This window comes from Diabrotica virgifera, chromosome 2 (genome assembly GCF_917563875.1).
Source record: "Diabrotica virgifera virgifera chromosome 2, PGI_DIABVI_V3a".
In the NCBI taxonomy this organism is placed as follows: Eukaryota; Metazoa; Arthropoda; class Insecta; order Coleoptera; family Chrysomelidae; genus Diabrotica; species Diabrotica virgifera.
In genome coordinates this window covers 174,338,298-174,353,527 of record NC_065444.1, presented here as the reverse complement: position 1 = coordinate 174,353,527, position 15,230 = coordinate 174,338,298, and the positions used below count along the sequence as shown (strand labels likewise).

General features: G+C 31.2%; 1 protein-coding gene across 1 annotated transcript in view; it reads right to left on the bottom strand.

Annotated features, from left to right (window-relative positions):
• Window positions 1-2,787: 2,787 nt before the first annotated feature.
• Window positions 2,788-15,230, bottom strand: part of LOC114333827 (AP-3 complex subunit sigma-1) — a 29,910-nt gene continuing 17,467 nt past the window's right edge. The window contains exon 4 of the mRNA XM_028283816.2: window positions 2,788-13,707. Within this exon, the coding sequence (XP_028139617.1) occupies window positions 13,585-13,707 (123 nt within the window). The 3' untranslated portion in view covers window positions 2,788-13,584. The remainder of the gene's footprint in view (window positions 13,708-15,230) is intronic.

The window sequence follows — 15,230 nt, the reverse complement described above, 5'->3', positions numbered from 1 at the left end:
CCATTGATTAGAGTTATACAAGAATCAAACAATTAAAGTATGGCAACACTGCAAATGGCAAATAAGTGAAGGTTATTAGATCCATTCCTGAACTGGTCTGGATTCGTAATTCCTAGGGACGTCCGTAATCGTACTTCCTGGGGACGTCCGATTAAGGTCCCATTACATTCTGACTTAGCGGGACCTGAAACAGTCGTCCTGGGGACGTCCGTAATCGTACTTCCTGGGGACGTCTGGATTTGTAATTCCTGGGAACGTCCGTCCTCGGGATGTCATGTGCTATCTGGGCATATACCTACAGGATGTCCCAACTTGCACCCCTAAAGGATGAAACCATGTATTTTCTTTTAACTTTAAACTCTTAAAAAAGTAACGTAATATTATTTATTGCATATTTTATTAGTCGTAGTCGATTTGTCAAATAATGTGATTTTTGTACAAGAGTAAAGTAGTTTTTTAACAATCTCAAAAATGTTTATAAAGAAAAGATGTTTAGAATCAGAAAACATTGTTTATTTAGATAAATAAACTATTTTGTGTAACAGTTTGATGCACTGGTGTAGTGTGAACACACGAAAGAATAAAACGATGCTAATAAAAGAATAAAAATGTATACAACCTAAACGCTACCTACTGAATAAAGATAGGACAATCCAAAACAATAACAGTGTCTGGTCTCTACTACATTTCGGAAAAATCGTCCTCACTGGAGCTGCAGGTATTGGCTGTGATAATCGCCGATAGGATATCTTCTTGTAAGTTGTCAGCTATCCATTTCTTTTTCAACTCTGGTGACATAGCGTATTTTTAAATTTTGCCACTCTTCAGTAGAGACAATATGGCTGCGTTCACCAGAAATAATCAGTTTAAGTTTCAACTGAACAGCTGTATTTAAGCGCTTTAAAACTACGTTCAGTCTGGTGAATGGTATTTTTTCCGTTTGACACTTTCATAGTTGGTTTTGTTTGTGTTGTCCAGTTGTCACCTGTTCTATAAACTTAACCTAAAACGAGCTTCGTTGTTTTTGTTTAGTTATATCGTTCAACGATAACTTGGACGTGTCTTAAACAAATTTAATTCAAAAATGGATACCCAATATACTACCTTTATTCTTGCAAGAAGTAATTTTTAGTGCTGCTGTGCTAGACTTTGCAGAACCATTGGATGATGATAATATTAAAGAAATAATGTCACGAGAAATATGAATTATGTTGAAAATATTATTCCTCAATACACATATTTACAATTTCGTGAACATATACAATTATGTATCTCCTCATTTTCAATTACTTTATAATTAAACCCATTGTAAAAGTAAATATTTTCAAATGAGCGCGCCATTATATTTCTTAAATACGTTCAATATTAAAGCGATGCAAATCCTACGTTGAATAAAATGGCGACCGATTCGTCAACACGTTGAAGTTTAGCCTAAATTGACAGTGACGTTCACCCGAAAAATCAACAGTTTCAAAGCGCTGACATAGCGCACTGGTCTGGTGAACGCACCCAATGGCAAACGCTTCATCTATGAGTTGTTGCACGCGATCTTTTTAAAATACAGTGTTTCGGACAGTAACGTAATGTTTAACTTGACTACAAACCATCTCTATCGGATTGAGCTCGCAGTTACAAGGAGGCAATAGTAATACTTCTACTCTACACCGTATTTATCTATCAAAGTTTCGATGTTATACTTGTCGCATATAACTGTTTGCTACATCTAATAGTTCCGACTTCAAATAATCTTCATAAAATATATCCTTCTCTCGTAACCATTCATAAATTTGATGATTGTTCCAGGAGCTTCTTTTGTTCAGGAAATGTGCAGGAGCACATGCAAATTTTGTTTGCATGAATGATATGGAGCATTATCCATTACAGCCACATTTTTTGCAATGAGTTTCTTTTCAAACCAATCTTCGAAAGACTCACCGTTCATTTCGTCATGGTAGTCGCCTATTACATGAGATGCACCTTTGGACGACCGGAATGGTGCATCTCTTTCACACTCACCATTGGCGACCGGCTAATACGCGCTTAGCGCTCATTGTTAATAATTAAAAATAACAGCTTAGTAATAAAATAATGCTTATCTGTTCTGTTATCTATATCGATATCTGTTCAGTGCAGTAGTGTATTATTTTTTAAGATATTGGAATTCGTTAGTGTTGATACATAGGGAAGTAGTGTTTGTTTATAATTAATTTATGTATTACATTTTTGTGTAATAGAACTAAGTTGTCGGACTATTTGAAAAAATAGATTATTATTAATTGTGGTAGGTAAGTAAATTTTACGTAAAAATATTTCGAATTCTAAGGCAAGCATATAAAGTTTTAGGATGATTTTTTTATTCTAGAAATATCATCAATGGTTTAAAATTTAAATTTTAAAATTAAATAAAAAACCAAAATACACGCTCTTAATAAAATTTTCACCAATTTTGGTTTATTTTTATAAACAATATTTTTTATTTACTTATAATAAAATTGTTTTCTATTACTTCTATTTAGCTGGCCTATGAGTAGGTATATTGTCACAAATGAGTCTTAGTAAATGTAAAATATATTGCCGACGTACTGTTGCCAAAGCTTCGTAGAAGCTTTTTTCGAAAAAGGGTGTGCTACTATCTCCCAAAGTAATATTGATGACACGCTGATGTTGGCTCTTCAATCTCATTAATAAGCTAGGCAAATGCGACGTTTGAAAATACCATAAAACCGTAAACAAAATAGCGAAATAGGAATAAATATGATTAAAAAATAGGAAGAAAACTACTATATGTAATTTAAATATTGTAATTTAACTATCATTTTAATAAATGGAGATTATTTGTATTTTATACATAAGTAATAAAAGGATTTAACGTTAAAGTTAACAAAATAGATCATTTCAAAATTTTGATACTTGCATTTTAATCCAAACCTAAATACACAGGAGAGATAATAATATCACGAGTAATACGTATACAATACTTTTTAAAATGAATAATATTCTTCGAAATATTGTAAATAACTTATAGTAGGAGAGCTAGTGAACCCTCCGAGTAACGGTCTTCCTGTAAGGCTAGAAATTTGTAGAGTGATAAGTCATAGCACACCAAGGCTAAACCATGACCTGGCAGGCATCAGCCCTGCACGTCATCAACCCTTTTATTTTTAAGATGTAAAATACATAAGATACAAAAACTTACTTCTGTAACCTTCAAAATTTAATGACAAGCGAAAAAAAATGACAGGCGATTTGAGTAAGTAAAAGTATCTACCAGGTGAATCGAAAGGTGCATAGTTTAGTTAGAGCGTAAAATAAACTTTCTCCTGTAAAGTTTAAATTTGAGTATGTGTTGAAGTTGATAGTTTTTAACATATAAGCGATTAAAAATTGCGAAATCGGCCATTTTTAACCCTCCAAAGCTATGTGAAAAACTGAAAATTTCAATGTTGCCAAGGTAGGTAGATATTCTTTAAACATCGATTTATGAAATCCCCAAGAGTTTTTTGCAATACAATATCAAAAACCCCTTTGTTTTTTCTTTGTCAACACAAGCGGGCGCGACACTATTTTCAACCGTTGCATGTAGTATATGTAATATTATACGAAAATATATATGCGGAAAAATATTCTGATTCAATTTTTTACCATCTTGCTTGAAAAGGTTCCCTAATAACAAATTTGTATGTTTGCATGTCAAAAATGGATCAAAAATTTTTTAAACAATTTTTTTAAACTTGAAAATTTTTTGCATATTCATAAATATAAACTTACGTGCATAGAAATCGGCCCACTTAAAAATTTGGTCATTTTTGATGTCTCGTATTTCCTAAAGCTTTTGGCCGATTTAAATGATTTTTTAAATAAAATAAAATACTGAAATTAAAACCCAACTATAGCCTCAGGTTTTCTTAACATTCTGTTTTTTGATTCATTCGTTTATGTTGGATAATAAACAAGTTATGTACTTTAACAACTAGACATGTTCTTCATCAATACACTGTGTTTCTAAATAAGTGGGACAAACTTTAAGGGGTAATTCTGCATGAAAAATATTGACAAATTGCTTTATAAAGCTATGTTTGCAAATGTTGTGTTTCCGAGATACAGGATGTTGAATTTTTTCTTACAAACTGACGACTTATTTATTGCTCTAAAACCAGTTGAGATATGCAAATGAAATTTGGTAGGTTTTAAGAGATAGTTATTGCCGATTTTTTTACATAAAATTAAGAAATTTATATTCACCATTAGCGTGCATACGGGTAATATGATCGGTCATATTACCCGTATGCGCGCTAATTGTGAATATTAAATTATTAATTGTATGTCAAAACATGTACAATAAGTACGGCTTAAAACCCACCAAATTTCATTTGAATATCTCAACCGGTTTTAAAACAATAAATAAATCGTCAGTTTGTAAAGAAAATTCAACATCCCGTATATCGGAAACGAAATATTTGCAAACATACGTTTATAAAGCAAACTGTCATTATTTTTTCATGCAGAATTACCCCTTAAGTTTGTCGCACTTAAGTATTTAGAAACACCGTGTATTGATGAAGAACATGTATTTTTGTTAAAGTACCCAACTTTTTATTGTCCAACATAAACGAATGAATCAAAAAAAGAATGTGTTTGTACTTTGTACGCACGTAAGAAGTTATACTTCTATTATATAATTTCAACGAAATAAATATACTTAACAGTTACAATACAAAAAATTAACAATAATTACCAAAAATTAACCAAAACTTAACAATGTCAAACATTAAACAAAAAAAAAAAAAAAAAAAAAAAAAAAAAAAAAAAAAAAAGAATATGAATTGTCCGGGATTTGAACCTGCGCTCTCGCGATCTTTCGATCTCTGGTCCAATGCTCTACCAACCAGGCTATCAAGGCGCCTTTTATTGATGTTTCGGATATACATAATCACACATCACGGTGACAAGTGAAATATAAAAATAGATATTTTATTATTTTACGCCCAAGGAAGACAAATCCAAAGACACAAAAATTATAATAAATATATTTACTAAAAACACTAATATATTCTTTTCACACCTTTTCTTGCACTGATATATTTATACATAACTTGAAATATTCAGCAACTAAACGCCGTACTGTCTGTGTGCGCATGCGCGCAGTATTATGAAATTTTACTCTCAATCGCGCCTAAAGAAGTATAACTTCAAAAACAGAATATTATAAAAACCTGAAGCTATAATTGGGTTTCAATTTCAGAATTTTATAAATGCTAGAATATTTCACAGGGTGATGCGAACTTTGAGAAAAAACACAGTTTGATTCGTGCACCCGGTTTACAATAAAAATTTACCCGTTTAGCAACAATATTATTACAGCGATATTGTTGAAGGCTATAACATACTAAAAAAATCACTTAAATCGGCCAACAGATCTAGGAAATACGAGATATCAAAAATGACCAAATTTTTAAGTGGGCCGATTTCTATGCACATAAATTTAGATGCAACGGTTGAAAATAGTGTTGCGCTCGCTTGATTAGCAATTAAAAAACAAAGACGTTTTCGATATTGTATTGCAAAAAGCTCTTCGGGATTTCATCAATCGATGTTTAAAGAACCTACCTTGGCAACATTGAAATTTTTAGCTTTTCACATAGTTTTTGAGAGTTAAAAATGGCCGATCTCTCAATTTTTAAACTTTCAATCGCTTATATGTCAAAAACTATCAGCGTTGGAGAAAAGCCAATGAATACCTTTTCGGTTTCAATGATCCAAAAAACCTAAAAAAAACTTTGTTTGATGCAAAAAAAAATAATTTTAGGAAAAAGACAAAAAACACTCTAATCTTTTCCCTCACCTGTGAAGGTCTTATGCTGTTCAGAACCGCCTGTCATTGTACACATTTCTTCTAAATGACTTACTCAAACACTTACTTAAATTTAAACTTTACAGGAAAAAGTTTATTTTACCTCCTAAACTATGCACCTTTCGATTCAACTGGTAGATACTTTTGCTAACTCAAATCACCTGTAATTTTTTTTATAATTATCAATAAATAAACTTAATGATATTAAATTTTGAAGATTACAGAAGTAAGTTTTTTTATATTATTTATTTTATATTTTAAAAAATAAAAAGGCTGATGACGTGCACGACAGATGCCTGCCAGGTCATTGTTGTTGGCCTTTGTTGTTGGTATTGTTGTTATGCTATGACTAGGACTCCTCACTCCACAAATTTCTAGCCTTACAGGAAGACCGTTACTCGGAGGGTTCACTAGCTCTTAGACTATTATTTTTAATAAAAATTACATATATAAAACCGCTTATTCAAATTCTATTAAAAGTACCCGCTTTTTATATATAAATACAATAGAACTACTGTTTGCGGAAATCTAAATATCCAGAAAGAAGCAAAATTATGGAATAAATTCATTTTTCGAGAAGGGGAGATTTTGGAGAGAAATCTCGAAACAGGTCGATTTTTTTTTGCGTATGTATCATACTAGTGATGAGCGGGATGACGTAATCTATCATTTTTTAAATGAGAATGAGGTCGTGTTAAAAATCCACAAGGAAAAAGTTTTCCTGTAGTTGTCTGTAGAGGTCGTGTTAGTTCATTTGAAAGGTTATTCAATTATTTTTTCACTGCTATAAACATTACCATAATTATTTATACAGAGTGGTCAAAAAATAATGTTTCAATTAAATTAATTGACACAAAAAGAAGAATTTTCTATGAATCTATGTTATTTAGTTCAAAATACATTTTACTGCTGTCATACAATATAGAAAAAAGGTTTATTTCACAAATAAACATTGCTTTTCGCTTAAATTCAATGTTAAAGCTGCGACCTACCTGTTTCTTGGCGTTTGAACATCTAATTTAAGCGAAAAGCAAAGTTTATTTGTCATATAAATATGTTTTTTCTGTTTTCTAACAGCAATAAAATGTATTTTGAAAAAAATAAATTACATTCTTCTTTTTGTGCGAAATAACATAATTCAAAATTTATTTTTTGGCCACCCTGTATAAATAATTATGGTGATGTTTATATTACTGAAAAGGGAATTGAATAACCTTTCAAATCAACTGTCACATGACCCCTATTATCATAAAAAAATCGGTTACGTCTGCAAGCTCAAATGGATAACATCACTAATATGATATAGGTATATGTCAAAAAATCATAATTATTTAAAAATAAAAGTGGACTTGTTTTGATATTTCTCTCCAAAATCTCCCATTCTCGAAAAAATGAATTTATTCCATAATTTTGCCCCTCACTATACAGAGAAAGAATAAGTATACTTAATTAATTTCTTTTTCTACAGAATTTACAGTGAATTCTTGATAAATACTTAGAATACCAAATTAAGAGAACGGTGAATTCAATATATTTAACCATAAAAACAAAATGTGTCTAAGATACTAATAAAAACCAAATTTGTCATTCGACGTTTTATACAGGGTGTAACAAAAAGGTAAGTCATAAATTAAATCACATATTCTAATAAAAAATAGTTCGATTGAACCTAACTTATTATACCTTAGTACAAATGTGTACATAAAAAAAGTTACAGCTCTTTGAAGTTACAAAATGAAAATTGATTTTTTTTTAATATTTTTTTAATTGGAACGTACCAATATTTGGGGAGTTCAAGGGAACAAAACCACCATAACATTTTTATTGGGTGCACAAATTTCCCTGTTTAATAAAAAATCTCTAATAGTTTTCGATATAGTGGAAAAAATCGATTTTCATTTTGCAATGTTAAAGGTCTGTAACTTTTTTATGTGCACAATAATTGTACTTAAATAAATTAGGTTTAATCGAACTATTTTTGGTCCAAGAATACATGCTTTAATTTATGACCTTTTTTGTTACACCAAATATGTAAACAGTGTAACCAAACAAAAGTAGCATTCTGCTGCAATCTTACGGTTCTCTAACTCCAACTGCCTCTGACATCACAATACTGTTTTTATTATACATATGTAAATTAAAATAAAAATTACATAAAATAAGAGCGTAGGCGCAAAATTTCGTGCCAATGCTTTTTAAATGCATTCAATTTAAATGAATTTGACTAGGACCATCTTGATCATTACTGACTCCAAGGAGAGCCATTAATAAATGGTACCTGGTACAAACATATTAAAATACCACTTATTTACTTATTACTTTAATATTTGTGTAGAATAGATTGTAAATTTGCACTAACGATAAAATATGTTGAAATAAGAAACGCTGTTGGATATGCATAAAACTGATACTGAAGCCAGTTCACTATTTCCGTTTTTTAACATTATAAATTATTATATTACGACATAAAAAATTGCCGTCGAAATGATATTATACTGCAAAAAATACTACTTTTGCTAAATATATTTTACTAATTTTTTGTCCTTAGAACCATTTTAAAATATTTTGTTGTAACGATTTGAATGCATATTATTTTTGTACATAGCACAAATTTCCATGCTTACTTTTAATCCGGTCAATTTAGACATAAAAATAGTGGTCAAATAACAAAAATTCCCGGAAAGCCAAATACTGGTGGAGAGCAGGGGTTTACTATTACAAATAAAGTTTTAAAAATCCCCATCGATCGTATGTGTGCTACAAAAGTTATTCGGGGTCAAAATGTGAGGTTTTTTGGATTTTTCTCAAAAACGGTAAGTTATATCAAAAAATAACCTTAAACCAAATTTATAGATCTTAAGATTCTCTACAAAAATAGTCTTTATGATTTTTTTTCCTAAGCGTTGCCATTCCTGAGATATCGCGGTTCTAAGAGTCATATTATACATGATATGCACATATAAGCCACGCATACATAGTCGTATCAGGCAGTTAAGACACGTATGAATACCTATTTGTGTCTCTAATCTCTATATACTAGACTAAAACCTGTCAATAACGGTCACTAAAAATGACATAAATATTGGCCGATATAAAAAGGTGGCCGCTAATACCAGGTTTTGTAGTCCACAAATTTTGGTTTGGGGAACTTTGAAACTGACCGGCTAGTTCAGGTGGCCGGTTTTGACAGGTGGCCGTTAACACAGATTTTACTGTATACTATTCTGAAAGCATTTATTCAAAAGAGAGTCAGTCCCTAACTGAATCCCCTCTACCCACGTGGCCTTGAAAAACATCTGGCTATTCTATTGTCCGTAGGTCTCGTTCATATACCTATATGTTTCTTTTAGTGCTAAAGGTTCAGTTCAAGTGAATATACGGACTTATTGCAAGCGTCCACTATTTAGGTTATTTTTGTAATATTTTATAGCTTTAAAAGATGTCTCAGTTTTGCTTTATTTGCAATAAACTTTTAAGTGAAGATAAAGCAGTTGCAGTTGATCGTAGAATGCCAAATTTAATCGAGGCGAGTGTCGCGAGAGGTGATGAGTTTACTGAGACATGAGTTTAAAAACTCAAAATCCGTTATAATATACGTAGATTGCAGAACATCATACACCCGGAAAAATTCAATCGCTGCAGTGAAAAGACAACTTGAGAAGGCTAGTACTTTCATTGATAAAAACCGATACTTAACTTTTGTAAAAAATACGCAAAACAAGAAACAAGTACAACTATCATCTCTTCGTCCAACATCGGCATCTGCTATTTAACACTTGTATCGAGTATATTATCAAGTTCAAACATGGCTAGGCAATCACCTGAATCCAGAAGACTTGGGTTGAAAAATGATAGATAATACTCTGAAACCGATTAAAACTTTACTCCCACCTGCTCCAGAAAAACTCCTTAACACTATTTTTTGCAATTGCAAAAAGGGTGTCGTGCCAAATGTGGCTGTAAAGTCGGGTTGCTGTGTTCTCCAACGTGTTCCAATTACCAAGGTCAGTCTTGCTCAAATGTCCAGTTGAGTACAATAGAGGAAGCATCATGTGATTTTAAGAAGAAACCAATGCCTCAGCTACATTTGAACAATTTATGAACATCCAGCAAGAGGAAGAAAAGACTTGACTGTTGAAGCAGACTTTCAAGAGTATGAATCTGATTAAAATATCTAAAGAAATCAAAACAATAGTTGACCCAATAATCAGTAGTAATAACAATAAGGTATTCTTTTTCTCATCATAGGCATCTTTCAGTGCGTTACAGTTTTTCGATTTCTTTCTAACCCATTAAATTGTATGTGACAGAAAAAAGGCACGTCCGTGATTAAAGACATTTATAACATTTATTCTAGTTGTCGATAGATGGCGATATAATCGAAAAAAAAAATTATTTACGAATTATATAATATATCTACGAATACAATCTGTACAATTTATAAGACTCGATTTCAATTTAATGTTTCCACCCCCCCATTTTGGTATTTTTTTATTTTTATTGGTTTCAGTATCTACCTATGTATGTATGTATGTACGTAATCTTATTATATTTGGAATATTGTAGCAAACAGTAATTTAGTATCTATCGTGGCTGAATGGATCAAGTAATCCAAAGTCAATAAGGAAAGAAAAAAAAAATTTATAAGACTATTCAAATCAAAGAAAATGCCATTTTATAAATGCAATAAACACAATTGATCTGTTTTTATGCCAAATTGCAAATAAAATTTGACAACTGTCAGATTTAACTAAAATGTCATGTTAGAATAAATGTTATTAAATGTGTATTATCACGGACTTACCTTTTTTTCTATCATTTGTGACGCACTGAAAAATGCCTATGAAAAGGACCATAATATCTAGAACTTAACAGGTAATGTTCCCTTAAAATTGTCATGACAGTTATTGGAGTAGACCTACAGGAGAAACCACGGTAAAAAATGCGCCGAGTACACTACCTCACAGGTTGCGTGGAAATGTGTGCATATCATGTATAGTTGAGTCCAGGCTTCTTTAGCCGTGCGTCATTAATACCTGGCGAGATAAAACACATACTTTTTATCTAGCTTCATTCTCTTCCACGCATGAAATTATAGACAAACCAAATACCGCCTGTTATTAAGTAAAGACACATGTTATTTTTATAAACGCTCTAGAGCCAGTACATTGAAAAGATATAGGTAAAAAAAATAGGTACGCTTGGGAACGTTTTCAAACTCTAAGTAAAATCTGTGACGGTTTTGGTTTGTTTACTTGTCACTGTCAGTTTATTGGATTTTTTGTCCTGTTTTTGAATTTAGAAGTTATTTATATTACACCAACAGTTGTTTTCACCACGAATTTTATACTGGAGTTTGAAATTTTATAGTAAGTGTATTTTATTTTGATATTAATTTACATAAAAAGTTAACCTCATTAACAGTTATTAAGGGATGGTTTTGTTTAAGTTTCCGTAAAAGTGAAATAAATAACAAAAAAGAATGTGTGTGTACTTTGTACGCACGTAAGAAGTTATACTTATAACAGAATTAAACACAAACAAACACATTGAAAAATGCCACAAATGATTTCTGAACAATAATTGTTGGAAAAATTTTAATTAAATACGTATTTTCTTAAAAAAAATTATATAATAATATACTTACAATCATAAAATGTATAAAAAACATAAAAGTTTGTATTGGGGATTGAACCCACGTACATTGTGTTCAATTTCCAGCACCATTAGATATTGGCTACCGGGGCATATGCATCTTACTGGAAGATAGAGCAACTGAACAACTTGACAGTTCCGAATTTAACCACATTAGTTTGATGTGTACCGAATTCAAATATTACAACACAACAAAACAGAGCAAGAAAACAATATTAGATGAATATTTTTAGAAATTTTGTTGGTTAGGTAGGTTTATTTTACATACATACTAGGTAGGTTTATTTTACATTTTCCAAATAGGTTATGTAATTTGGTTATATCTTTAGTAACTTTTAAGGCTACACTGTTTGTTTTGACATTCTGTCAGCCTAAATTTCAAACTAAACAATTTTTAAGAAAACTATAGGAACTTTTTACCAATTTTTTCCCGCTTCACAGATAACATTATTCTGGTGGATAACTTTAATTATACAACATAGGGATTAAAGAAACTATTTTCTATTTTTATTTCTTTTGTAACAACTTGTTTCCTTTTGTAAATGAATAATGTATTATAGGTAATACTTGCATTAGGTATTAATTGATTTTGTTATAATATATAATACATATTATAATTTTCTCAATAATCTAACTTTTTTAATCTAATATCTGATAACTCTACTCAAAAAATCACATTTAATTTATAAAAACAACATAACCTAAAATTTATGGTAGGTCAAAGTTTCTGTCTATTTCATGTCAGTTTATGCAAATACTTGCACCCTGTAATCATTGTATTGGAGAAAGCTAGTTGCAACTTATTGCAGAAGTTCTTGCTGCAAGAACTAGTGCAATAAATTTCGCAATTACTTGCATGGTGTAAAGTGGCTATGTTTAAATGTCATAACAAAATTTGATCAACTATTTTTAAATCACTTACCAGTAATAAAAGACTCAAGTACTGGACTCTCCGATTCTTTAGTTTTGAATAAGTGAGATCGTAGATCGTCCCGGTTGATTGATGTTATCCACAGTTCTCTACGTCTTCGAGCTAATAGGTTTTTACCAGTGATTTTGCGATTGAAAATCGCAATCACACTAGTCACAGTTTGATGGCCTTCCACAATGGCATGCAACAGGCATCTCTTCTATGTTAATAAGTCCAAAAATATAATATGAAAACTATTTAAAAAGGCAGTATAACTATTAACTAACTTTTGTTTGTTTTTTATCTTCCCACAAATTTTAAAACGCAACAACCATACATAACCAAACCACAGCTGCAATATTGGATAATTTTTGACATGTCATTTGAACATCCAATCAGAACAAAGTTATAATGCGGCTGCGCCCAGATTGAAGGTTTTAATCATATTAAAATTCACCCTCATATCGCGCCTAAAGAAGTATAACTTCAAAAAGCAAATATTTTATTTTCAGATATTTATATTATAACAAATATAATATCACTAATGATATTCAAAGAATTTATTAAGCTGCTTCAAATGTAGCTGTAGTTCTGCACCAAAATTTTAAATTTTATTTATTTTATAACGTCAAATTTTATAATATAATCCGTGATTGGACTAATAGCCACTTTCATGGACTCAAGTGTACAATACGACTCTTGGAATCGCGATATCTCAGGAATGGTAACTCTTAGGAAAAAAATCATGAAGGCCATTTTTGTACAAAATTTTAAGATCCACAACTTTGGTTTAAGGTTTTTTTGATAAAAGTTACCTTTTTAGAGAAAAATTTTGACCTCAAATTTTGACCTTTGACCGCGAATAATTTTTGTAGCACACAAACGATCGATGGGGATTTTTTAAAACTTTCTTTGTAATGGTAAACCCCAACTCTCCACCAATATTTGGCTATCCGGGAATGTTTGTTATTTTAAATGTCTATATTGACCGGAGTATTTATATTATCTGACAAAAATGCAAGTATCACTATTTACAGAACAACACCCTGTACATAAACATATATCAAGTATATTTAACAGAGGAAGGTTCTTCTAAAAGCGACCTAGCGTCAGAGGGGATGTGAAATGGTGATATATGGACGTCTTGTAATGATTTTCCTACTTGAGGTCAGAATTTCAAATCTTTGATAGCTTGCGGCAAGTCGGGTAACTTGATGTCCTTGATTTGTTGTGGAATGTTCATGTTTTTAACAGCTGATACAGCTCTTGCAGGAGCAGCAGCAATGCCAGCCTAAAAACAAATATATACGTAAGTTTTCTAAGATAGAATGTAAAGATTAAGCAAATTATCTTTTATTTAAACATTACTTTTCCATAAGAAAAACATATATTTCCCATTCTTCCCATCCCTTTGCCCTCATTTGCTCTAATTATGTTAAAAAAATACTAGATCCTTTGTAAAAGGTATATTTAAAAGTGCCTAAATAAGGGGCTACATCACATAACAGAACGATTTTATCACCATCAGTGTTAAAAAGCCTTAAAATAAGTATAACCTAATTAATTAAAGGCCGTATGACACTATGCATTTTCTTGGTATCATTTCTAGTACCTATCGTTTCTGATATGTCAAAAAATGCATAGTGTCATATATAGATACAAGAAACGATACAAGAATTTGTGTCAGACACAGATTCTTGTACCAAAACTGCGCCAATTTCTGCGCAAAAAGCAAAAACGTAAAACCTGCTGGTAAAATATCTAAATGTCATAATGGCGGCTGAAAATGGGAACATATAATTTATCTATAGTGGAATGTTTATTTCTGAAACCAAATTGATGATTTGGTATAAGATTATCTCACAATAAAACACTGAAAAACGTTTGTTTTTCTATACTTCCACAAAATTTATTACAACTATGTTATTACTACAGCTGTTTCGGCAAAGTGCCTTTCTCAAGTGATATATTTTACAATGTGTTTGCCTTTTTAAGTCTTTAACTGAAGAGGTTGAGGAGTGGGGAGCTGTTTGTCTCGAGTTGGTCATTCAGAATTATATCTGTATTTTTCAATTTATTAATTTCCATTGATTCTAAAAGTGATAGCTTAAGGCCTTTATTTTGAATATGTAGAATTTGAAACTCTTCATTGAAAGAATGATTATGATGTAGAAGGTGAAGTGCGTATGTAGAAGTGTCTGTTTTTCTATTGTTGAAAGCCCTTTTGTGTTCTGCTATCCGTTTGTCAAAAGTTCTGCCAGTTTGACCGCTGTAAGTTTTCGGACAGTCACCACAAGTTAGTTTGTACACACCACCCTGTAGTTGTTTTCTCTTTCGGCTTTTATTGTTTTTAATATGTTTGCTTAAGTTGTTGTTAGTTCTGAAAGCTGGTGTTATTCCTTTCTTTTTTATGTATCTGGCTATTTTTGTTGATACAAAAATAGCCAGATACATAAAAAAGAAAGGAATAACACCAGCTTTCAGAACTAACAACAACTTAAGCAAACATATTAAAAACAATAAAAGCCGAAAGAGAAAACAACTACAGAACTTTCAGAACTAACAACAACTTAAGCAAACATATTAAAAACAATAAAAGCCGAAAGAGAAAACAACTACAGAGTGGTGTGTACAAACTAACTTGTGGTGACTGTCCGAAAACTTACATCGGTCAAACTGGCAGAACTTTTGACAAACGGATAGCAGAACACAAAAGGGCTTTCAACAATAGAAAAACAGACACTTCTACATACGCACTTCACCTTCTAGATCATAATCATTCTTTCAATGAAGAGTTTCAAATTCTACATATTC